Source organism: Typopeltis vanoorti, chromosome 22, assembly GCF_054136105.1.
Source record: "Typopeltis vanoorti isolate ZY-2024b chromosome 22, IOZ_Tvanoo_1.0, whole genome shotgun sequence".
Lineage (NCBI taxonomy): Eukaryota > Metazoa > Arthropoda > Arachnida > Uropygi > Thelyphonidae > Typopeltis > Typopeltis vanoorti.
Window position 1 is genome coordinate 92,869,473 of NC_143570.1, and position 25,326 is coordinate 92,894,798.

At 37.4% G+C, this 25,326-nt stretch overlaps 1 protein-coding gene across 3 annotated transcripts in view; it reads left to right on the forward strand.

Moving 5' to 3' along the window:
- fray (oxidative stress responsive kinase frayed) overlaps positions 1 to 25,326 on the forward strand; it is a 570,703-nt gene that overhangs the window by 14,430 nt on the left and 530,947 nt on the right. Inside the window, exon 1 of one of the 3 annotated variants that reach the window (XM_090411793.1) lies at positions 11,196 to 11,270. The exons of the other annotated variants lie outside the window; for them this stretch is intronic. Coding sequence (XP_090267919.1) covers positions 11,227 to 11,270 — 44 coding nt within the window. The 5' untranslated portion in view covers positions 11,196 to 11,226. Of the gene's footprint in view, positions 1 to 11,195; positions 11,271 to 25,326 lie in introns of those variants that run through there. 3 annotated transcript variants of the gene reach the window in all.

The following is a 25,326-nucleotide window of genomic DNA, read 5'->3' on the forward strand; positions in this document are numbered from 1 at the left end:
GTAGCGATTTCTGTCGAAGCAGTGATATCACACTATATAAAAATAGAATACTTATTAAAATACCTACATGATATTCTCAGGCGTACAAAAGAAAATATAAATATATATAAATGTAATTAAATTATAGATATTATACTATCACTATAGAGATATTAATTATTATATTATATTATATTATATTATATGCACTACGTTACAAAAATTTATGCGGTTATCGGAGTGTTTCGCAAACATTTTATTTTTACAAAAGCCCGAAATGTCGGTTCACCCTTGGCCACGATTACAGACAGCACTATATTTTGGTAAATTATAAATAAATATAAATAAATAAATCCGCTAACGCCTTTTATTCTCAAAGGGGGTAGGTGAGACCGTTTAGCAGCAACTAACTTTTGGAAACTGGGGACAATCAACCTCCATCTAATTACTCACAGATAGCTAGACTGAGTTAGCAATGATTTTAATTGGCATTCCAGCGAAGAAAGTACCACAAACAATTGCTATCATCTCGTGGTCAAATATATATTGCAATAATCATGCTCTGACTGGATGGAATTTAATAAAATTTGGTATACAGAATATTAAAGACAGTATCTAGGTAGTTCATTTTTACAGGCAAAATTTTGCAAAACGATTCGAAAAGTACTATTAGTAATTGCGCAATGCCTAGATGGGCTTTAATGAAATTTGATATTTAGGATATCTATTGAAATTTGGTTAGTGATTTCAATCCCAGTCGGACCCTTTGTAGCGAAAAAAAAAAATTATTTATTTTATTTTTATTATTATTTTTGTCTCCTGGTTTTTTCCGTGGTGATTCTGATAAAGTGGAGAGAATGAAAATTAGAATGTGAAAAATTATATCAGGATTATGGAATACTGATTATGAAGATAAACTGAGAATTTGTAGACTGCAGAACTAGCATACAGAAGAAAGAGGGGGTGATGTGATTGAGAGTCACAAACTTCTGAAAGAGTTATACAGAATTTCAGTAAATAGAATTTTTCATTTTATGGAAGTTGAGAATGAATGCTGTCAAAAAAAAAGGGGGGAGGAGATTTTTGTCTCATAGAATAGCGTGTGATTGGAATGGATTGTCGTTGGATGTTATGTGTACAAGTAGTGTGAATAAATTCCAGAAAGATATGACAGCCGGTGCGAATATTACGGCCTCCCTCGAGGAGTTCCTAACTCCCTAGAGGTCTCTCTTAATAATTATTATTATGAAACAAGTTCGAATATGAAATACTACAGTTTTCCCACTCTTTCGTGTGATAGTATTACATGAAAGAGGTGTAACTTTACATGTAACGTTTTCATGTGATATTTTCATAATTATCCTGTACAGTCTCTGAGGGTACATATCAGGAATTTAATAATGATGAAACATGAAAGTTGAAAAAAAAAATAATAATAAAAATTTAAATTTCTTGAAGATTAACATATAATATTTCTCTAGTGTAACAATTGTATACTCAAAGCCAAACAGAGTGATATCAAGCAAACAGTACACATCAAAAGCAAGTGAGTTAGATAATCCTATTGGAATTGCAAAGTGATCCTCTTGAGTAACACAGAAAAAAAAAATCAAAAAATTGATCAAACTAGCATTATATAAGACAGTATTCAAACATTTGGATCTGAGAGGTGAGTTAGAAATAAAGTAATTGATCAGAAATTAGAGGCCACAGATATGAGAGTTCTTGTAAAGATTAGTGGAGTGAACAGATGTCGTCAATGGTAGAATCATATTAAAAATGAAAATATTAGGAAAGAACTTGACATTGTACACATTCAAGAATATGTGAGCAGGGCTAATCTAAGGTGGTATGTCTACTTAAACAGAATGGGAAAAGAAACGGTAACAAAACAGTTGTTTAATGGTAGGGAAAAAGTCCAGAGAAAGATCCAGATGGACCTATTCAGTTAAAAGTGCCTTAGTAAGCCAAAATATCAGAGTCCTAGCAAAACACTTTCCTCCAAATTCTGACATATAATAACTAATTTGGAGAAAAATTAGCGATAAGAAGTTAGTAATAATGTAAACATATCATCTAGTATCCAGTGCCGGCTCGAGGGTATGTGGCACGGCCGGGCCATTTTTATCAACGCATTATAAGACAAGAGAGGCATCATAAAATTCTTTATTGTTAAAAGCAATTTATAGTTATTGCCAAAAAAGTGAGTATAGAGCATTTTGGGGGGGGAGGGGGGGAACACCGCTCATACCACCAACGCTTCGACTATTACTATTACTTTTTTTACGATGTTGGCGTCCCAAAGCCATTGCGCTCATAGACCGCAATACTATCATAGTACATCCCCTCTTAGGGTACGTATCAGGGATTTGGTTACCATATGCATCACATATGAACGTTTTTCTTTGATATCATTAGATCCCTTATAATTAGAGCCGGCCTGGTTGGCCAAGTGGACAGCATACCCGCTCTCCAACCAACATGTCGTGGGTTCCGGTCCCACAGCGGGCATGAGTTTGTAAAAACCTGCTCTGGTCCAACTTGTATAGCTTCTTGGTTTTACGAGTATAAGACTCGTCTTTAAAAAAATCCTCTGGTTAATAGAACTGAATAATACTCGTAGAATTCAATGAAATATGGTATTTAGAATCTGTATTAAATTCGAAATAATTTCAATTTTGGCTTCAGTCGTACCATTTTAATGGAAAATTACGCAAAATAAAATTGCTCTCAGTTCAGTTGCTGTCACCTGTTGTAATAATGAATTGTGCTACACAAGAATACTATTGAGAAATGCACAATTTTCTTACGACCTTTTCCATTCTTTAGTGTAAATATGTAAACAGAAGGAATGAATCTCTTAGTCAACAAAGTACTACACTGCTTAGAAAGAAGTTAACGGAAACTCCCATGGGCAAGGTGCATCGTGCCATGTAACGAATCACCTGTTTGTAGCCGGTATAAATTGGAGGAATATGATGCTCCCAAATCAGTGCAACTGTGTCTGGGTGAATGGCTACGAAAAGGGAACAGATAGAGTTTCAAAGAGGCGTTGTGATATGATCCATGATGTAGGCCTATCTGTTCGACAAATTGTCATCAAATTGGGACATACTAGGTCAACAATCATTGATACCATACTGAGATGGAAGAGCAGGGAGTCAACTGCAAGTGCTACCAGCACTGAACAACCCACCACACTCACCGAACGTAAACGTAGTGTATTATGAAAGATAATATGTATATAAAAAACCATTCGTCGGCTGACATGTTGAATGCGAAGTTCCGGGTATCGACTGCAACACAAATTTGCACAAAAACATTCAGAACGAGGCTCACAACATGGGTTTCCATGGTAGGACCGAACTATGCAAGCCCACATTACATGCATCGTCGTCTTCAGTGTGCAAAGAGCGTGTGCAGTGGGACGCTACGCCTTCTACCGAGCTGATGGACAGGTGTGGGTGTGGCGGATTCCCATTGAACGTCTTTTACCAGAGTACATAACCCAAACTAGGAAATTCGCAGGTGGCGGCGCGATGATATGGTCCTGGTTTGGCCTCGGACCTCTGTTTGTGGCGCCACGAACATGAACTCCAAGAGGTATTTGAACATTCTGGACAATGCAATGCTTCCTATTTTGTGGCATTTCTACGGAACTGACTATTGTTTCTTTCAGCAAGACAAGGTGTCTTTCAACAAGACACCTCGTTAAGGCTGCTGATTGGCTCCACAGAGCCCTGATCTCAATCCTATCAAAGATCTGTGGAATGAACTGGAGTGTCGGGTGAGGTCAAGAGACGTCCGCCCATAACAGTCCAGGATCTCATTACATGCCTTCAGGAAGAAAGTTTTTTCCTCACCCTATAGTGTCCATTGACTTCTTTCCAAGAAGTGTATACTAGGTGATGTATCTTATTAACTTATTATGTTCTAGGACAAAGTAGATTCCTTCTACCGCTCTATAAAAATGTTTCTCATCAAATATCATCCCGGAAAAAACAGGCAATCTGCCCGGAAGAATTAACATAGATAATATGCTGGCCTCGTAGTTTTAGTTACTTCGGCTGTAATTCTAACTAATCAACCAATGGCATCAAACTATAAAAAATACACTTTTATATTTGAAGAAATATTATATACAGTAAAGAAAATCGATCGTAGTACCCACATTATTTCAGACAATATCATATCCTGTTAGGGTTAGGCACCAAGAGATGGTAGCACTTGTTTGCTGGTCTCTTCATCAGTAGCCACCTATAATTAGTGATAGACATGGGCCAGCTATCTCTGATATATACAGTATTTTTGTATGAATTTGACCCACGAAAGGTGGTAAATCTATTCTACATCACTACTGTGGTTGCGCTAACGGTTAAATAATCCGGAAACGCTGCTTTAGAAATCAAACAGGGTACCTTTTATAAACAACTCCACTAAGCAGAATGGTTTCCCACCGTACGATGAAAATGCCTGCTGCCTAAAGACAAACATCCACACCTAAAGTGAGAACTTCATTCCACTCTCCAATCATTCGACGAGCGGATGATTGGAGAGTGGAAACACTGACACTCGACCATCTAAGCTAGCAACCATACGCTTCGTTTATACCACTGCGTTTCTGAAAAGAATGACAATTTATGAAAAGAACGACAATGAAAACGACAAAATACCAGATGAGTTCATAATGCCAATAAAGGAATGTTTCTTGCAAGCGGAGTTTACTGACAACTGAAATTTATTTCATAAACGCACTAGGATAGTATGATACTTCATCTTTCTCCAAACGTTAGTTGTGATTCGAATTTCACTCCGGCAGTGAATATTTGTGAAGGTCATTAAGTGGTTGGCCGAGTGGATAGTATATCTGCTCTGCAACCAAGAGCCTGGGCTCCTATTACGGCACAGATATGTGTGTGGAAAGTCTTCACATGGCAAATACTTTTCACCGACCGAGTAAGATCCTACTTATTTGTGGCCTAAAGTGGTGATTTGGAAAAAAAGTTCCATGTTTGGAACTTTAGAGCATGGCTCCGATTCCAGTCCTTAACCCATCTACGGTACAAATGTGCTACAGACTTTAAGCCTCTCCTCGTCAATGGATTCACATAAAAGAAATGAGAGGGACGCGTAAAGGGGAAAAAAGTATCTGAATCAGCCAGTGTTTTATCTATGGAGAAAGTTGTTGCTGGGCGCTACGCTAAAGGTGTCACATTTTTAATGATAATTTCGTCTGTACATATTCCAACAAATCGCTTATGATGCACATTTTTTCTTTTTCTCCTGTGCATAACACTCTCATAACGGAAGTGGAATCACTGGCCCGCGAATATACAAATCATTTAAGAATTCAAACGAAAAAATATTCAACATCTGAATCCGGACTAATTTGTTTTCAAGTAAAACTACATTGAAAGCGATGGGGGAACAAATATATTTTCTGTTTTGTTTTTTTTTAAGTTATTTTTACTAATTTTTGACATGGCTTGCATGCTCAGGGCGATTCGCTTAGACACCTAATTACATTATTTTTAAAGTGAATTTTTTATTTCGTATGGTGATTCAACGGCCGTTAGCACCTTGATTTCGATCACGAGGAGCGTACAGAAGGTAGGGGATTTTATTTGGGGAAGTAGAATAAGAAAGAGGATTGAAGAGCCAAAGTTACATTTCTTCCTGTCTTCATACTTCCAAATCTTACCTTCAGTTCCTCTTTCTTATGCTTTCCTCTTCAAATATCCCCTACCACACCCACACATACATCCTCTCATTGATTCAAATGAATTTATCCAAGACCGACAGCCAACCAAAATTAAAGTAAGATATTTATCAGTTTTAAATTTTACCATATTTTAAAAAAAATTAAGTGCTGGAGAAAGCCACTTTGGGCATAGCTTTGCTAAATGATCATTTAGCATACTCCAAGCACTTTAACTCATATAAAAGAGCCTTTTATAAGAAGAGCTCCTCAAACACGCTCGCCCTCTCGTCTTTGATTTTAACAGCTGGCGAACAGCTGAAGACTGGACAAAATAAAATATTTTTTTCTCTCAAAAGTAAAATATTTTTTTATTTAATAGAAATAACTTTTAAACAAAATATTTTTAGCTTTAAGAAAACACAGATGCAGCACCGCTAATTACTCTATGAAACTCCTTATTGACACATCATTAAAAAAAAGTGTGTGTGGGGGGGTGTTGTTTGGGCAAGTACATTTTTTGCATAGCGAAAAGGATTTGCATTATTTATCAAACCATGTTTATAAGGGCTTTTCAACTGAAGGCAAGTCACGAGGTCTCATAAGAGGTGGAAATGTTTCTACTCTCTGGCACCTATTTAACTATGAAAACTTATACGTTTATTATAAGTATAAACTTACAAACCTTCTTATAAAATTATTTTCCGTTATCAAAAAATAAGTTTATAGGAATCCAGTAAGTGACCTGGTCGTAACAGGCTATCAGAATACGTAAAATAAAGTTGGAACAGGATGGAATGAAATTTGGAGATTTACACTATAGGGGGAAAAAAAAGAAAAGAAACTACCCAAATATATTTATTTCTTATTCACCTTTACTGAAATGTTTTATATTGACATAGGTGATCTTAAAGCAGATTAAAATACAAAATAGCCTTTATTATAGACGTATACCAGGCATAAATAGCTCAATACTACGAGTGGGACGCTTGGGAATAAACATTTCCATCACTTTGGGGAAGTTTGTGTTTGGCAATAGCATGCAACGACAGATATGGAGTGGTTTATCATTCACTGTCCATAACACATATTACAACACCTTTCCGATTTGGTTTAGTCTCCATGAGCCAGATTTGTGGATTGCCTAATCCTTATCCCACCCATAGTGCTGATGTATGATAGGTCTGCAACCTTTCGTGGGTTGGGTTCACACACATATATGAACTTGACATCGGTTGCATGCTAATACATTTAGCGGTTGACAGCGTGCATTTATTGGGGATGCAAATGACATCTCATTAGTAAAAAAATTACAATTGAAACTATGGGGCAATTATGTGGTAGCATCCACTGGCAAATGAACCTCTTAGTTAAGTTTTAATGCATTATCATTAAAAACATATCTAAGACTTTTAAAACTAGTAAGAAGACGTAAATATACTTAAGATTTCATTTAACATTATGATTGAGGAAGTCATATAGAAATCATAAGCAACTATTACTCTTCAAAACCTAGGTGGTAGACGATTTTTCGTTGTGCGATGTTGGACAATCTCCCTGATTACTGGAGGCCTGAATGGTTGGGAGAGAGAGAGAGAACATGCTTGGTTTCTAGTGATAGATTTCGGGATTATTTAACTCAACGGTACCAAATGCAATAGGTTACATCCTTTCGTGGTTGTGAACTAATAAAACAATGTATCATTATACTGCATCTGTGAATTAGAAAACGGTGTATGCGTGTGAGTGAATGAATGCTAGAAACCTAAAGCATAAGATATGTGCGAGGAGACCAAAAATAAGATCAGTCATGAACATTAAGTATGTTCGTTTGATTGTTTTACCGTCATTGCCATACTTGTTTAGAATCGAGCAAGTGTCCCAGTAGTAGAAACAAATAAATAGCTTGGTTTTTTTTTTTTTTTTTCCCTAGTGACTTAATCGCATAGAAAATCATCCAGAGGGAGCCTCAAACTGCTTGAAAGCCGAGCATTTACTGCTACGGTATAACGGGTTAATTACTGATATAATCTTAATGATAGTACACTCAGATTTAATTTCGATAATTTAAATTAAATTTCATTTAGTTTATTCTTAAACTAAATGAAAATTTAGTTCAAGAATATAAACGAATCCTCCTTTAAGTCACTGATTATTTTGACACATACCTCGTGCAGGAGACTAATGGTTACGTAAGTAAAACACTAAATAAATGGTGCTATAATTAATTAGCATGTTTGACTTTCACATCTCGCATTTCAACCAAAGTTTATTAGATTCCGGGAGGCGAAGTAACTATCCAAAAATAAAATATAAAACTCGATTTCCAGAATACAGCATCAAATATATAAAGCAAGTTATTTTTTCAGTGCAGACTCAAATTTCTCTTTTGCAACTTTAGTCGTCACGCTTTAGGAACTCAAGAACGACAAATTCTTCAAACAGAAAATCCTGAGTGTACAGGAGTTCAGTACAAAGGTGACAAACACTGGAAGATCCATTAAAGTTTCAGACACGCGTCAGTAACAATTCGTCTCACCCCCTCCCCCTTATTTTATGCAATTCTTTAAAAATACAGAAGTAGTCTGTACATGATAGCAACTTTAGTGCAAGTCATGGTTGTATGGAAAATAAATGAACGTGCGAATTTCATGAATCGCAATGCAGCTTTAGATCTACAGACTAACAGCAATTTATGTTAGGGTTTCAGATGAAAGACTAAACATGAAATCTATGTGCTTTGCAAAATTGATTAGACTTTACAAGCGGCAAAAAAAGAACATGGAGTAAATATCGATTTATCATTGAAATCCATAAACTGCTATTGCTTCACTGATGTTTAATAAAAATATTAAAGTATTCTTAATTTTTCATACCATATTTTGTCGCACTGGAGATAAATTAAGAGAAAATATGGTAGGAAAAATACTTTAACAAAACATTATTACCTTGATAGGCAAGAAAATATTTAATTGAAAATACACTCGAGTTCAACTCGCTTCCTGTGGACAGTGCTTATTTTATATCCTTCCGTTACGACTGTAATGCAAATGCATCTTCAAGGGGAATTAAAGAACAGTTGTAACAGGATACAAAAGAAGCACTGTTCAAAGGAAGCGAGTTGAACTCGAGTGTATTTTCAATTAAATATTTTTCTTGTCTATCAATGTACATCGCATGAATGCTTCTTGGCATAATCCAACTTAGGGACATAATCGCTAGCTAGGTTAGCCGAACGAGTAGTAAATCTGCTCCTCCAACAGGTTATAGGTTTGAATCCTACAGCGGGAATAGATGTTTTATATCTTTAGGTAGTGGATGACTTTCATCGTCCGGTGCGAGACCGTTATCCTGCTTAACAGAAGTCTGAAGTTATTTGAAAAAAGTTCTTTGTTTGTTCACTGGATTATCTAATTGATGTACTACTAAATTACTATAAAAGCAGGACAAAACAATAATTAGTAATTATTTAATACTTAAAACTAAAATTGTGATTAATTTTTCAAGCTAATTAACTTTATTTATTTCTTCGCGAATGTTATAGTCATTAAAGTTCTCAGTGCTGTCGTCAAAATTATCTTTGTATAATTGTAATTATACGCTGACGGCGCGACAGTCAGCATTCGCTATCCATTCTTTTACGATCATCAAACCTTCGGCATTAGTGTCCACAGTTGATTTTTTGTTGTATTTATCTTTATACCGATGAAAAGCTTTCACTTCGGCGGTATCATGGGGACTGTTAACATCCTGCATGTCTTGGACATGGCTGAGTTTATGCCTGAAGTTTGTCGAATTCAAAACAATCAAAAAAGTAATTTTGATTCATGAATCCTGACAATACTTTATTGAAGTTTATGGGAAAATTACAATATTTTACTGTTAGTATTTCAAGATCTTCACTGAGTCTAACGACTCAGTGAAGATCTTGAAATACTAACAGTAAAATATTGTATCATTGCAAATACTATTGTATCTTGAATAAAATAAAATAAAATTGTATCTTAAAATACTAAATAATACGTAAATAAAAAGTGTATCTTGAAATACTAACAGTAAAATATTGTATCATTGCAAGTCTTCTGAGAATACAGTACTACACAAAATATCTATCGCACCTCACCTTGAATTCGCTTAATGTCGGCACACTTACTACGCACTTCAGCGGATAGTAAGTATCCCGGACATTCCATTCCATTCAACCTCCCTAAAAAATTTCTAGTTATCATTATCTTCAATGAATGACTCATTTTGTTCTCCCATCCCCCAATATCTTAAGCAACAGCCCTCTCTCTCTCTCTCTGACAGGCTCCTCTTACAATCTTATACGAGTACGTATCAGTCATATTATTATTATTATTAGTTGACACCTCCAGGGAGTCCATGGACTCATCAAGGGAGGGCACCTGCTCTACAACTCCGTCTACACCATTCAATCATCAACTGACCGCAACTACACCAACGCTACCTACCGTCGACCACCACTGTATTTCCACAGACAATGACAAGCCCACGGCGGGATTCGAACCCGTAGCCTTTTGGCTGGAGAGCAGATACGCTATCCACTTGGCCAACCAGGCCAGCTAAATCCTCAAATTACAAAATATATCGCCTAAATTTTCAAACTACAAACTTCAATCTGTTCTTATTCAACAGTCCTAATATAGTTTTAGTTACCAGCCTATGAATATTGTCCGGCGTTTTGGTTCACTGAATATTCAGGAGAACAGATATGCATGTAGTAATCCGGGTGTCTCCAGGCTTATCAATGTTTAACAATAATTCTGATGTGATATCACTTCAGCACAATTGCAGTCTTATCACTATTTGCCAGCGTCATTTTCAGTAAAGTTGAAACAGTTGCAATGTGTTCCTTAAACTTTAATCCTTTATCTGTCGTCACATCCAGCTCCATGAGCGTACTTCCACCAATATAGTACACTTTATCCCATGTTTTTCTGGCCCAAGTACAAAACTTGACAACATTCAACTGATATAACACTCCAGTCACCCGCCCGCCATTCGTAATATCCAAACTGTCATGAAGTGGCACCGCATCAAAGTTATCTCTTCTTATCCTCCCCAATTTTACATCATCTGCCAATAACTGAATCGCTTTAAACCTTGAACTAAATCGTCAACATAAGTTAAACAATCAGCGGCTCTCGAACAGAATATTTCTTGGGAAGTTCCGTGTATTTTTATGGACATCTGACTGTATTACGCAGATATCCAATTCTGAGCAATTTTTACAGATGATGATTGAAATCACGACTTTCATTAAATGACGACATTTATTAAATTTACGAGCAGTAGGAAAAGGCGTTAGCTGATTTTGATTTTGAAGAAATTCTGTACTGTGATATGTTAACTTAGTTACCAGTTTGCATATTTTCCTTGGCAGTCTTTATGAAGCTTTAATCATGCTGCCATCTACCGGCTATTTTACATACTATTTATTAGTCTTTCCTGTAACGTTCATGTCAAAAGTAATTTTTTTTCTGATCACAGATTTGGAATCCCGAAAGCTAGTTTTCATTATTAGCTCTATGTCTTATAGCGTGAACTATCTGGGCAATGGAAAATCTGCCAAGTAAGTTGCATTTAATAAGAACCGGGATATCTTCTTAATAGAAACTAAATTCTTGCTAAGGATGATTATTTAAATCATTTTTGTTTAATAATTATATTTCATTGTTTCTTATACGTTTTTTCAAGACGAATTTTCTTCAGGTTTACATTCGCTGCAGATTTCTGCATGCGGTAAGAACTAATTAGGTATTAGAGAAATCTTTTTTTCTCAAGATGTATCTTTCCCCTCCATTCAGAATCCAGAAATCCTGCTGTAAAGACTAACATTGTACTTTTATTTAAGATGTACAACAGGCAGTAAGAAAGCTAGTCATAAGGCAAGTAATGGAAATCTTTCGCCGCCTTAAAAATAAATACGTATAAATCTTATGGAAATTATCAGGTCATGATGAATGAAAGCATTGCTTGAAATGTAATGCCTTTGAGGAAACGAATGCTAGGTAGTTATGCAAGTACTAGTGACTTTATACTATTCGCAAAAATTAGTTTAAGTCGTGATGTAAAATGAGAATATTTCGCTAAATTAGAGTATTTACATAGAGTATTTATATTCAGCGAATATTCCTTATTAGGGAACTAAGGAATGAATTCCTTATTCTCCCAAAGTGAATTTAGATAGTGACGGATACCTTATTCCCCTCTAATCATCCAAGAATTCAGTGATTCAATATAAACCTAAATAAGCCATGAATGCTTATATTAAATTTAAGGCTATACCCTCCCTCATATGCATAAATGTTCTTTTCATTTCGACCACTTGTTCTGCTGTTGTATAAACTTGGCTAATCCGAAATCTTTAAGCTGAGAGCTTTGAAAAAATTACGATAGTTTTAAAAACGGTCGATATTTGGAATGGAGTACAGTATAAGTTGTGGCATTACCTTACGAATGCTCTTCGATAATCGAAATCAATAAACCCACGTGATTACGTGTTTCCCACAATTGGTGTCAATCGGGAGTGATGCTTTCAGTTTAAACACTGTTTACTGAAAGGGGGGGGGGGGATATATGTGAAGAATGGTACTTTATTTTATTTTTTTTTTTTTTTCCTTCGTTTTTGGTAGTATTTTTTTTTGTCAAGAAATAATGCCATGCCTAATTCTTTTTTTTCCCGTATTTATTTTAATTTAAGGTGTCGTCATTAGCAGTTAGAATTCATTCATTTTTACGTGTTGTTATTTGTTCGTTTTTCACCGTGGGTTCCAAGCTAAAAGGGTTTTGCGGTTTTTGGTCCATGCGTTTCATTCATATTTCCTTATTTGTAGCTGTTTGAAAGTTTCGGTAGGAGTGATATCAGTTTTACTCACTTGAAAAATGTCAGGTTAGTTTTCGAGGTCCTCAGGTATTTGTTAGTGTGTTTTTGGTGCCAGCATTTTTGATATAGGGTTTCTGGTATTGCTGTAGGCGTTTTTGTTTTAGGTAGGGTGATATTGATGTCAATGCGTTTTAAATATGAGGTTTGCTTGAATAATCCGCGAGGACTGCAAGTGAGAGGTGTTTCTTGTAGAGCATTTTTGGTTCTTGGTAACAGTATTATGTTTTTGCGTTATTTTGATATGTTTAGTGTTTTATACGTTATTTTTATTTAGTTACTCTTATTTAGTTTAATCACGTGACTGCAACATGGTGACGATGAAAACAATACCATGCTTAAATTACATACACCAATCAACATATTGTTTTTATCATCGCCATGTTGCAGTCACGTGATTGGTGGCCCAGTCTAGATTTTTTTTTTTTTTTAGAAAGAATGCTTTCAGACGACTGTTCTACATATACTGGCTACTGAATTAGAAATGAATACGGTGCTCGACCTCCTTTAGCGACTGTCGATACCGATCCTCTTCAATTACCTGCGCAGAGTTCGGTGAGATATGGATCGGGAACAGCCTTCCAGGGCTGCGCCAACCCGAGGGTACACCGCACCTGGGCGACAACATTGATATTTTATTTATTGCAGTAAATGCTACATGCAATTTCTTTTAGTTATTTTTTCAAGGGGCGGCCGATAAAAGTTTGCACCCAGGCGTCAAATACCCTTGGCGCGCTCCTGCAGCCTCCATTAAAGTCTTCAATCAATTGCTGCACATAGGAAGCTCTATTTGTCCGTGTAAGCCATTTCAGGCGATCTCATTACTGACAGACTAATGTCTTAGGATGACAGTTACTCCTCTTAGACAAGTAATGTGGGTCACTTTTTTTTTTCAGATCAAACACCCGAGATATCTCGGTTTTGAGAAACCAGCCAGCAAGACGGACACAAACAATAAACCCTTTATAGAATTCCGAAAGTCCACTGCGATCAACACTATTAACTAGCAGCAAATGGTTGCCTAGAACACGTGACCAAGCACAAGATGATCAGAATTAGAGTATGTATCTCTGTTTAAGGCCTTATGGAGCGCCACCCAGTGAGCCACATGCTGCAAATCTTTGCAGGAATACGTTGTGCGTCATGCAGAAGCGATATCTGAGGGGAAAAAGTTCCAAAATTCACCATCGGGGCGCTGTACCGAATGTACTTGTAATTTTTCTGTGTGTGTTCACACACACACACAAAAGAAACACAAGCAATAACACATTAATGTCAATTATGCATTCACGGACTGTACTGTTCAATGTGCTGGCCTTTCCGGTACGCCACAAACTACATCCTTTGCACACTGTATTCAATGCAGAACACAGCTGGACGGGACTGATGTTGCGCATATGCTGTCTTCACTGGAGGTCAGATCAGGTGAATGAGGCGGCCATGCAATGGGAAACGCACGGCTGATTACTCTGGCTTCCGTGAAATGTTCTCTAATAACCTCCTGTATAGATCGATCGCTGTGTGGAGGGGGGGGGGAGGCATCCTGCATTAAAATGACTGAATTCATGCACAGACACTGCTGTAGCTGTGCCACAACAAAATTGTTTATCATATCGCGATACCTCTGCAGTAACTGAACAGATCACAAGACCCAACTGGCGAATATCCTCAAAGATTGGATTGCATGCGGGTTTTGATTAGCCCATACCTGGTAATTGTGGGTATTCGCAGTTCATTTCAGGTAAAAGTGAGCCTCCTATCTCTACAAAATTATCCGCTGTAAGCAGTATCCAACTCCATTGGAGCAAGGAATGTTAAAGCGAATGTCAGTCGACTTTCAGTGTTCTGCGGGCGCAACTCCAGTGTCAGGGCTCTCTTGAATGGGTAGAAATGCATAATCTTCCGTAGAAGTTTCCAGACAGTTGTGTAAGACACATCCATATGTCTTAATACAGTACGTGCACTGCAGGAACCAACGCCATTTATCGCGTTGTTCATGGCCAGCTCCACAACGGCAGTAGCAAATTCAATCACTTGTGAACTGATTTGGTTTTGCGTTTTCTACCAGGTCTAACGTCCTGTTTCTTCAAAATGACTAATCATTCATCGTAGAGCACATGGACCTTGTCGACATTTGTTCAGGCGACGAAATTTGCGAAGTGTAGCAAAAGCATTGCAATTGCTTATGTAGTACAGCTTATCGAGCAAAGCACGTTGGGCCAAGGTCAGTGCCAAATAGCATGTTCAAATACATCACTGATCAATTTCCCTAGATCTCAGTAACTGTAGTTAAATCATAACTTCATTTTATGCTGTCACAGCAGAACTACATCACGTAAGTTGGACTTGCGCAGATTATTATTATTTTTTTTTTTCTTTCTTATTTCGCGTAAAGGGAGGAGAAAGGAGATGAGTGTTCGACGCTTGGGAGAGTCTCTCTTTGGAGGGAGTCCTCCTCGAATTGGCCTACGTAGCCCAGGTTCACGTCGCACTGCCTCTTCAAACTTTGCCATTGCTGGTACTATTTTATGAGAATGGAAGAGTAGTTGATAGCATTTTTGTTCTGACATAAAATGGGCGGATCGCACCACTGTTTTACAAATTTTGGTGCTCCTAGTAGCAATTTCTGTAATAAGAGAAATGAAAAGAGAGAATGTGTAAAGGCACCAACGATGTTATTGTGCCTTTTTCTTGGAGTGTCAAGCCAGTTATTCTCTTTAATTTTCCAGATATGATATTTCAGTTGTGTAATTATAAACATACATAATTCTGTTTTTGTTTTGTCAACTAGGATAGAAAAGATAGGAAGATCACTTCTTAGACCGAAAAAATTGGAATCTGCAGTGCCGCGGTTACGCTTCTCCAAATTCTTTGTGCAGTTTCACAGTAATAAAATATATAGTTAATTGTTTCTAATCTTTCGCGTATTCTGCAGGCTGGTGTATTTGTCCTTCTTCTTTTGAATAGATTCAACTTTACTCGAATCCCTCCGTGACCGATTCTCCACGACAGGTCCTGCCTTGATGGATATATCCGGATCTTGCTCAGACATGTGAAGAAACAACTTGTGTTGGCACCCAGGTTGGTGATTTAGGTTTTCAAAGATCAACCAATACCTGTCTTTGCCCTTGATCTTGATGCCTTTTGCTTGCAATTTCTTTTATTACTGTGCAAATGTCTTGGTAGTAGTGTGGTGAAGTTTGAAGCTGGTATTGCAGAGTGCTTTTACTTAGATGGTCAGAAACCAGAACGTTTTTCATGATCCTGATGCTGTTTGTTGTATGACGGTGCTTAAGCATCAATAGTTTCGCCCCTCCTTTATTTGCGGAAGGTGGAAATGACAGCGTTTTACTTCCTGGGTTCTATGACTCTAAAAAAAAAAAAAAAAAAAAAAAAAAAAAAAAAAAAAAAATTAAAAAAAGGAGAGCAGCGGCTTGCAGAGCTCTTTCTCAATGGCTTCTGTGGTACTAGTCGGTTGTAGAACGTACATAGTTGCTGCTGGCACTGCTACCACTTGAATAATAATTGCCTTTGCTCGGAAGGATTGCGGAATGCGGCCTAGTTGGATTCAGTTTGAGGGCTTCCTGCTCTGAGGTTGGTAAACGCTGTGTTGTCAGATCGGTATGTTTATTAACAGTACTTAAATGTTGATATTGTATATTCATAAAAAAAAAAAAAAAAGACTGATTTTGAAAGATTATGATTAGCAGTTATTGATTGCACGACTAATTCAAGAGTCATGTGTCCAGTACAACAAAAGTACAGCACTAGGGACGCAAAATACTTTAAGATTGGTTTCCCATTCACGAATAAGAACAGAGAATGAAATGACAATAACCTACAGGTAAAAAGAATCAGTGTTGCGACATCCGTAACTAGACCAGGGACTCGCCTTAAAAAAACAGTAAAAATAATTTTATTTTATTATTTTATGTATTAAAGATAATTTCTTTAAGAATAGTACCATTAATAATCTCTGAATGAAAATTAAACACAGAAGGGTACTCAAGTAGAAGGTACGCATAATTAGTACTTTACTGAGACGTAAGAATACATAGTTGAGCGCTTGGCTATAAATAAAGTAGGTAATTTTATACAAGTGGATACTTGTAGTTTGTGCTTAACGAAAGAAGCGGTCACACGCTGTCATACAATATATATGTACTAATATATTTTATTACGCATTTATGATAATTTGAATAGCCGTTAATGCTTTTTAACAAGGTGTAAGTACTAAGTTCCTGCTACCATGTGCATCACGGACTAACACATGGATTTTCGCGTCTGGCTTAAAGCCAGAACAATTTTGTTTATGTATCAAAATACCCTAGTATCACGTTACGGATCAGAAAAATGTTAACGTAATGAAGCACGTCTGCAGTTTTGTGAGTGAGTAAAACTTACTAATGTATATTCAGAAAGATAACCAGGATGAGTGTTGTAATCATAAACAACAACAACAGTGCTATCATGGATGAAAGGAAATTTCATCTAACACTGACATCGAACATAATACAATTCTAAATAAATAAATAAATAAATTTTATATATATATATATATATATATATATATATATAATAAAAACGAAGACGCAGTCAAGATCAATAAGCGAAATGGCTTTTATAAAGAAAAAGTCGTTTCACCATGTATTTCTGATATTCAATTAGGAATTTACATTGTTATGAGCGATGAAATTATGATGTGTATGATGCCTATTTTCAAAGATCGCCTTCGATAGCGTAGGAGAAAGAGTTCTAGTAGCGCAAGCATAAATAGACCTTATTCACTTGTACTCAGAGTTTGAACAGGAAAGTGGATCCCAAATTGCAGACTGAATATTCGAATTATTTTTCAACGGGGGAGGATATCTTCTCAATAATCATCGCACAGAAAATCATATGAAAACCCGAGAACCAGTTAGCTTTATTTGAAGAAATTAAGTCGCTGTTTATTACCAGACATCGAAGGCTGTGGTAGGATCACTCAAGCGATCCAGAACAAAGGTCGCTCTACGTATACCAGATGCAGAGTGGCTCACGCCGTTGATGCACGTCGAGATTTGAATTAGTCACCAACAGGGATTAATGTTCGGTTACCGTTATTAATGCAATGATGCCGTGTCTTTAGCAGAGGGACTTTGTATGGCGAAGTGGTATCATAGTCAAAGCTGAAAGATTTTCATTATATACATCATGGAACACCTGGTTTTCATCGATGCTACAATAATATGAGCGTTATACTCTAAAGATAATTTAGGACGAAGAACGGAACAGCGTTTTAGCCAAACAACGCCTCTATATTAAAAATTCCATTGCGTGAGGATTTGGTCTGATAATGGCTCTGAGTTTTCAACACATTAAAAGACGGCGCTAGAGAGAACAGCAGAATATTCTGAAACGTGTCGTGTCGGATTGGCGGAAAGTGCAGAACCAAGATCATTGTACTATATTGCAGTGATCCAGTTGGAAAGAGAACGATATCCAACAACGCACTCTACGTATGTACTCTCACTTACACAGGTGAAACGTAGAATTTTGCTTAAGGTTTCATGAAAACAAATGGGGAAGATGGGGAGAGGCACAAAACAGATAAAAAATAAATAAAAAATTACGATGCCATTACAATTATTCTTCTATTCCGATTTTATGTGTGCCAACCTACTGGGACAAGGACACTCCAAAGGAATGGATATTTTCCGAAATATTATTCAGGCACCTTTGAACTGTCTGCAGTATATTTCAAAATTCAATTGTTGTCGAATTCCATCTTTGTTTTTTATCATAAATTTCTCATGTGTACTCTAAAGGAGTACGAAAGATGCTGTGACAGTATGACATGTTGTAATTTACATTAGCGCTAACTTGCTATCGATAATTTTCCTCCAGATTAATCTTATTTGTCGCATTCCATCAGCACCAGATTTTTCATTTTGGCTTTCTTCAAATTGCATGCATCCCCTTATATATTAGTCTTCGTTTGGATTTTTTCCCCTGCCATCTTCGCGTCAAATACCTGTTTTGCCAATTTCGTTCCTTTCCCATTATGTTCAAGTGACCACACCACCATAGATTAGCTTAGCTTACCCATTCCAGAAAGTAATTCTACCCACCCGAAACACACTTTCCAAGTAAGTAGTAGTGATGGAGGTTTTTTGTGAACCTCCAGCACTACTCTGTTTTAATATTTTGTCCATTTCCTAAATGGATACCCTTGAAATGTCTTCCATGTAGGAATTAACCAGACGTCTAATTGAACCAAGTAATGGAAAGGCTGTTTCACATTAACGAATATCGAGATCTTGCTCCTGGTATCCAGAATATCTTTGAAGTTCAGTTTTTATGCTACCTGTATTATCTGATTTCTTTCACAGTAATCTCCCCCCCCCCCTAAATTTCTAAGCTCTCAACAACCTCTCAAAAAGTCTTCCCATTACTTTTGTTTAGCTACTTTTACACGTAGGTTAGCTTTCTTTAATTTTTTTCTGTATATCTATACACACATACTCTGAAAAGACTTCCTGACTTATATGCCAAGAACTTTTCCATGTAATCTATTATTCGTTCATTTCAAATCCTCTACATACTCCTGTATCCTGAACATAAAAATATATCTCTAACAACATGGCTAAGATTTATTTCTTGTGTATTCTTTTAAGGCGAATTTACGTATACTTTTATGTTTGAACATGGTGTTGTTAGTTGGCTGCCCTTTGTTTTTAACAGAAATCCAGGTGATTTCCTAATCTGCTGTATATCTCCAAAATCAAAACTTTATTCCTAAAGAGCCATGCCGCTTCATTTCGACGATGTAAAATTACATAGGAAAAGTGGATAATTAAAGATCCAGCATTATTTCAAAGCTGAAAGTTTGTAGAAACTAGGAAATTTTCGTAAATTTGACTGAGAGCTTACGAGAATACAACCGTCTGCATCGGAGTTGCCTCAGCTTGCAATGCTTAAAGGAACACGACCGTTGTCCAAGTGTCCACCTTTTATTAGTGCATTTCATAAAGGTTTCACTGGCCTGACAGCTATTTTGAACTAGTTGGTTCTCTTCAGAGACCAACCTGAACAGGTCAGTTGCCAGATCAGATCTCTGAGGCAAACAACGTCCCTGGTGGATTATAAGACAAAAATATAAGAAAATCTCCATTGCTATTTTGTTTTTATTACAAGAGAAACATCAATGCAAAACGATTACATAATAATATTAATTAAATTTTTGCCCCACGGGGATATCGCACAATAAAACTGTTTATAAGCTCTTCTAAATTTCAATTATAAGCTATGTCAGCCTGTATCGATATAGTTGCTAGACCAATCAATCTTTCTTGGGTCGTTGCTGTTTGCAGATAATTTTTAATAAGTTGAAGCTTGGAACGTCTTTCCGCACTTGCTACGCTAATTGTTAGCGTAGCGACGGCGCCTACCGCAATATTGCTGAACAAGCGCCCTTATTGAGCCACGCCGTGAGGCAGGCTGACTCTATGCTACACCCTGTCGACGGTACTGCCAACACACTAGGCAGAAACCTTAAGAGAACAAAAACTCTCATTCACTACTAAAGGAATCAAATGTCAGGGAAATGTATTTTTCGTACGTAAGCTCTCGGTCGGTGCGTAAAAGTATTTACTAAAGAAAGAGCCATACGGCTTTATTTCACTATGACTTCATTACAGACCGAGAGTTCACTTACGAAGAATACATTTCCCTGGCATTTAATTTCTTTTGTACTGAATGAGAGTCTTTGCTCTCTTAAGGTTTCTTTTTTTTCTTCTTGCAGTGACTTCACTCCAAAATGCTACTTTGATTGTGCCTAATAACGCATCTCATGCTGCATCGGCTGTCGCGCAGAATAATCAGCCGCGTTCAGGGTTTAGGCAGAGAGTCCTATTCGAGAAGTATATTACAGTCTCCATCAAAAGTCAGTAATACTGTGAATGAGCAAGACAAAATGTATAAGATTAATCTTAGAAAGGAATTTTACATAGGCACATGGAATGTCCGGGGTTTACAGATGGGTACTCTTGAGATTGTCTGTAAAGAGATGGATAGGTATAAAATTGACATCTTGGGAATTACAGAGACCAGATGGAATGGAGAGGGTCACTTCAAAAGACAGGATGGTAAGCTAGTTATTTACTCAGGTGGTGACTCAAAACATCATGGGGTAGCTGTGATACTGAAGACAGCTCAGGCAAGAAGCCTTCTTGGTTATAACCCCATTAATAATAGGATACTCTCCATTAGACTTGAGGCTCAGCCTACCAATGTATCAATTGTGGAAGTTTATGCACCCCACACAGATAGGCCTGAAGAGAGTGAAGAATTCTATGAAAACTTATAAACTGTTTTGGACTGCCTACCAAGGAGAGACATACTGTACATCTTAGGAGACTTAAATGCAAAAGTGGGAAAGAGTATGAGAGTCAGGCCGGAGTGTGGCATGTTTGGTCTGGGTGAACGTAACACCCATAGTGAAAGACTGTTGGAATTTGCCCGTGCTAACAGATTAGTTATTACCAATACCTGCTTCCAGAAACTTCTACGACGGACCTATACTGGAACATCTAACATTGATAGGTCAAGGCACCAGATTGATTACATCCTGGCTCTCCAGCGGTGGAAGACAAGCATCTCTGATGCATACTTGTCCTGGAAATCTCACCAGAAATGCTTTGGGAAGGAGTCAAGATGATAATACAGGATACAGAGAAGGCGTATCTCGGCCTAATAAGAAAACCAAGAGACCCATGGATATCAGATTCAACATGGGAACTAATCAAAAGAAGGCGGTTGGAAAAACAAAGAGACACAGGGACCGAAGAATACAAGAGATTACATAGAGAAATCAAAAGAGCCATCAAGCAGGACAAGGAAAAGTTCTATACTAATAAATGTGAAGAAATAAAGTTCCAGATGAGAAGGCATAATTATAAAAGGATGTTTTATTTAGCTCGTGACTTAAAGCACAAGTTTAAGTCTAAATTGAATGTTATCAAAGACAGGAATGGATCATTACTAACAGAAGAGTTGCAAATCAAAAACAGATGGAAAGAATACTGTACAGCAGAGTGGATAAAGAAAATGTGGAGTCCACCCACCAAGAAAATTTTGATTTGGAACCTCCTCCACTTAGGCATGAAGTTGAAAGAGCAGTTAAGCAGCTCAACAGCAATAAGGCTCCAGGTGCAGATGAAATCCCAGCAGAGTTAATTAAGGCCACAGGGGATGGAGGAATAAGAGTGTTTCATAGATTGATTACAAGGATATGGGAGACAGGATCATGGCCTAGAGACTGGAAGAAGTCAGTTTTCATACCACTACACAAGAAAGGTGATATGAAGACATGCAAGAATTATAGAACTATTAGTTTGATATCTCATGCAAGCAAAATTTTATTAAAGATCATGCTAAATAGGATTGAGGCCTAAGTTGAGGCAGAGATGCCCAAGGAACAAGCAGGTTTTAGGAAAGGTAGGGGCACCAGAGATCAGATCCTTTGCTTTAGACAGATCATAGAAAAATATAAAGAATTTAGACTCCCTCTGGTAATGTGTTTCTTAGACTATTCTAAAGCTTTTGACTGTGTTGAGCATGTGAAACTGTGGGAAGTAATGAAAAGAATGGGTTTTCCTCACCACACTATCAGGTTGATAGCCAACTTGTATAAGGAGCAAGAAGCCACAGTAAGAACAGGTGTTGGATTGACTGACTGGCTTCAAGTTGGAAAAGGAGTTAGACAAGGATGTTTACTTTCTCCTCACTTGTTTAGTATATATGCAGAGGACATCATGCGTGAAGCATTGGATGAGCTCAGGACAGGAATTACGATAGGAGGTAGATTGATCAGTAATCTGAGGTACGCTGATGATACAGTACTCCTTTGTAATGACGTGGAAGAACTAGGACTAATTCTTGACAAAGTTAACAAGATCAGTAATAACAGAGGACTTCAACTCAATTCTAGCAAGACAAAGATCATGGTTCTCAAAGGAAAAACAAACAGAGAAGCTCTTGAGAAACAAGTGTATCTTAATGGAGAAAGAATTGAGGAAGTCGGCAAGTTTGAGTACCTGGGATCCATTATTAATGTGAAGAATTGCTGCTCAGAAGGTGTCAGAAAAAGGTTAGGAATGACTAAAACAACAGTCAGAGACCTGTCTAAAATCTGGAAGGATGGATCTATCTCCATGGGAACAAACTTGAGGATTTTGGATGCAGTTGCTTTTCCAACAGCGACTTATGAATGCGAGACTTGGAACCTAAAGAAGTCAGATAAGAAACGGATATCTGCTTTTCAGATGTGGTGTTACAGAAGGCTGTTGAGGATATCATATACTGAAAGGTGTACAACTGAATGGGTGTTAGAAAAGATTAGTAGAACTTTAAAGATCCTTCAGGATATTGACAGAAGAAAGTTAAAATATTTTGGACACATAGAAAGGATGAGAGGACTTCTCAGAACAGTAATAGAAGGTAAAGTTCCTGGAAAAAGAGACAGGGGTAGACCATCAATGAGGTGGATGGATGGCGTGTTTGGAGTGACTGATCTTCAGAGAGTTGAGGCTGCCAGAAAAGCAAACAACAGGACTGCATGGCAAAGCCTGGTGTGGAACATCATCGAACATCGGAGTGATCATACGGCATCTGTAGATGCCCAGTGAACATAGAAGGTTTCTTTCTGCCTTGGGAGAACTGTTGAGCATCCGGGGATTTGGCTCCATTGGGGTGGCCTGCATCCAGGTTGCCACCGCGTATGCTTTTCCTGGAATATAAGCAGTTCTGCTCATTGGTGGGTGAGCCTATCGCTGAGTAGAACTACCGCTGAGTTAAATGATCCTTCAGACCGCTCACTGAGGGGATCGCCTAGTTTTTGGAGCAGATCCTTTACTTATATAGTGATCTCTGAAGAGAACCAACTAGTTCGACACAGTTGTCAGTGCAAGCTAAGGCAACTCCGATGCCGAGGGTTGTATTCTCGTAAGCTCTCAGGTCAAATTTATGAAAAAATTTCATAGTTTCTACAAACTTTCGGCTTTGAAATAATGTTGGATCTTTAATATCCACTTTCCCTATCAAAATTTTAATTTTTTTTTAAATTAAAATATAAATCATTCAAACATAGTCACTTTTCATTTTTGTTTTCTTACTCAGTCATTTTTAAGACTGTTTTCGCTGTACATTATTAATGTCAGAGGACTAAGTGGTTGGATAATCCAAAACCCTGTTCTAGAACCTCCCCCCCTCCAAATATAAATATCACACCTCAGTCCTCCAATAAATGATGGTAGTCTTACAATCGGGTGTGAGACTACCACCATGATTATTGGAGAACTGAAACTGCTTGAAATTCGAAACCTCCATGTCCATAGTGGGAATGAAGCAATTAACTCAGTGTTTCGCTGACGAAATGATATTTTGAAGGTAACCTTTGTTACTGCTGTGTTCTCAAGTTATATTCTTCTACACACAAGAGAAACATTTTTTTCCCAATCCACGTGAGTTGCTACATTCAAATGAACCTTGATTTAAAAAAAAAAGTCTCAGTGGTACCGCAGCATACCTGGTTGTCATGATTATTTAAAAAGAAAAAAAAAGAAGGAAATTCAGTATGTAGAAAAATGCTTATAAAACGGCCATGAAGACAGTATCCATCATGAAGTGTGTGCGTTATCAAAATATGAAAGCTCCATCTCCTAATCATCAGTAAATTATAAGCACATACCTCATCGTTTTGTTTAAATATGTAAGCTTTTGCAAAACTACTCTACCCCATTAAAAGCTTAAACATAAAACTCCATCCCTCGCCCAGTTTGATCTTCGGATAAGCTGCTTCTGAAAGAATTAAAGAACTGAAACATTAGTACCGCATATTCCTTCTTTTTCTTATGAATAACCTGAGAGAAAGGGTTACCAAACAGATTTTTTTTCTGAATAACTACGACTAATGTATTCATTATTTTAGTATTTTAAAACATTTCGTAAAGATAGGTTGCCCACCGATTCCCAAAGCTGAATTCCTTTATCCCAATAAATTTTTGAAATCGGTGGTCAATCGATCTCCACCATTCATCCATCGGGTGTGAGACTACCACCATGAGGCAGTGCGCTCGAGCTATCACTGATCACCTTCGGGGGTACGGGTTGGGGGGGGGGGGTAGAGATTTTATAAGAGACAAGTGCCGCCATCTCATTGGTCTAAATCAAGGGTCGCCAAATTTTTCAGACCATTGACCTCTTCATGGAATCCTTGTTCTCTCATCAACTCCCATGTTAAATAAATGAATAAATGTTATCAATAATAAAGATCTGAACTTAAACATTATTATTATTACTGGAAACTCAAAGGAGTCCTTAGACTCATCGAGGGAGGCCCTAACATCATGTCAAGAACAACTATTCAACATTCACACAGTTCTATCATACTTCGCCTTGAACTCATTCACAGTCGTGGCACCCACAACAGACTCGGGCAACTTATTCCACTCATTCATCACTCTCCAAGTAAAAAACCTAGCTCTAACACTCTTGCCCAGTTTCCATGGATGGTCCCTAGCCCTCCCCCACCTTGTTATCAAAAATATCTTTTGAATTAATCTTATAGAAACCCTTCAGTCAATTGAATGTCTCAATCATATCACCCCCTCTTCCGCCTATCAACCAATTTCTGCAACCCACAAATCTTCAACCTGTTCTCATAAGGTTCATTCCACAGACCTGCTATCATTTTGGTCACTCGTCT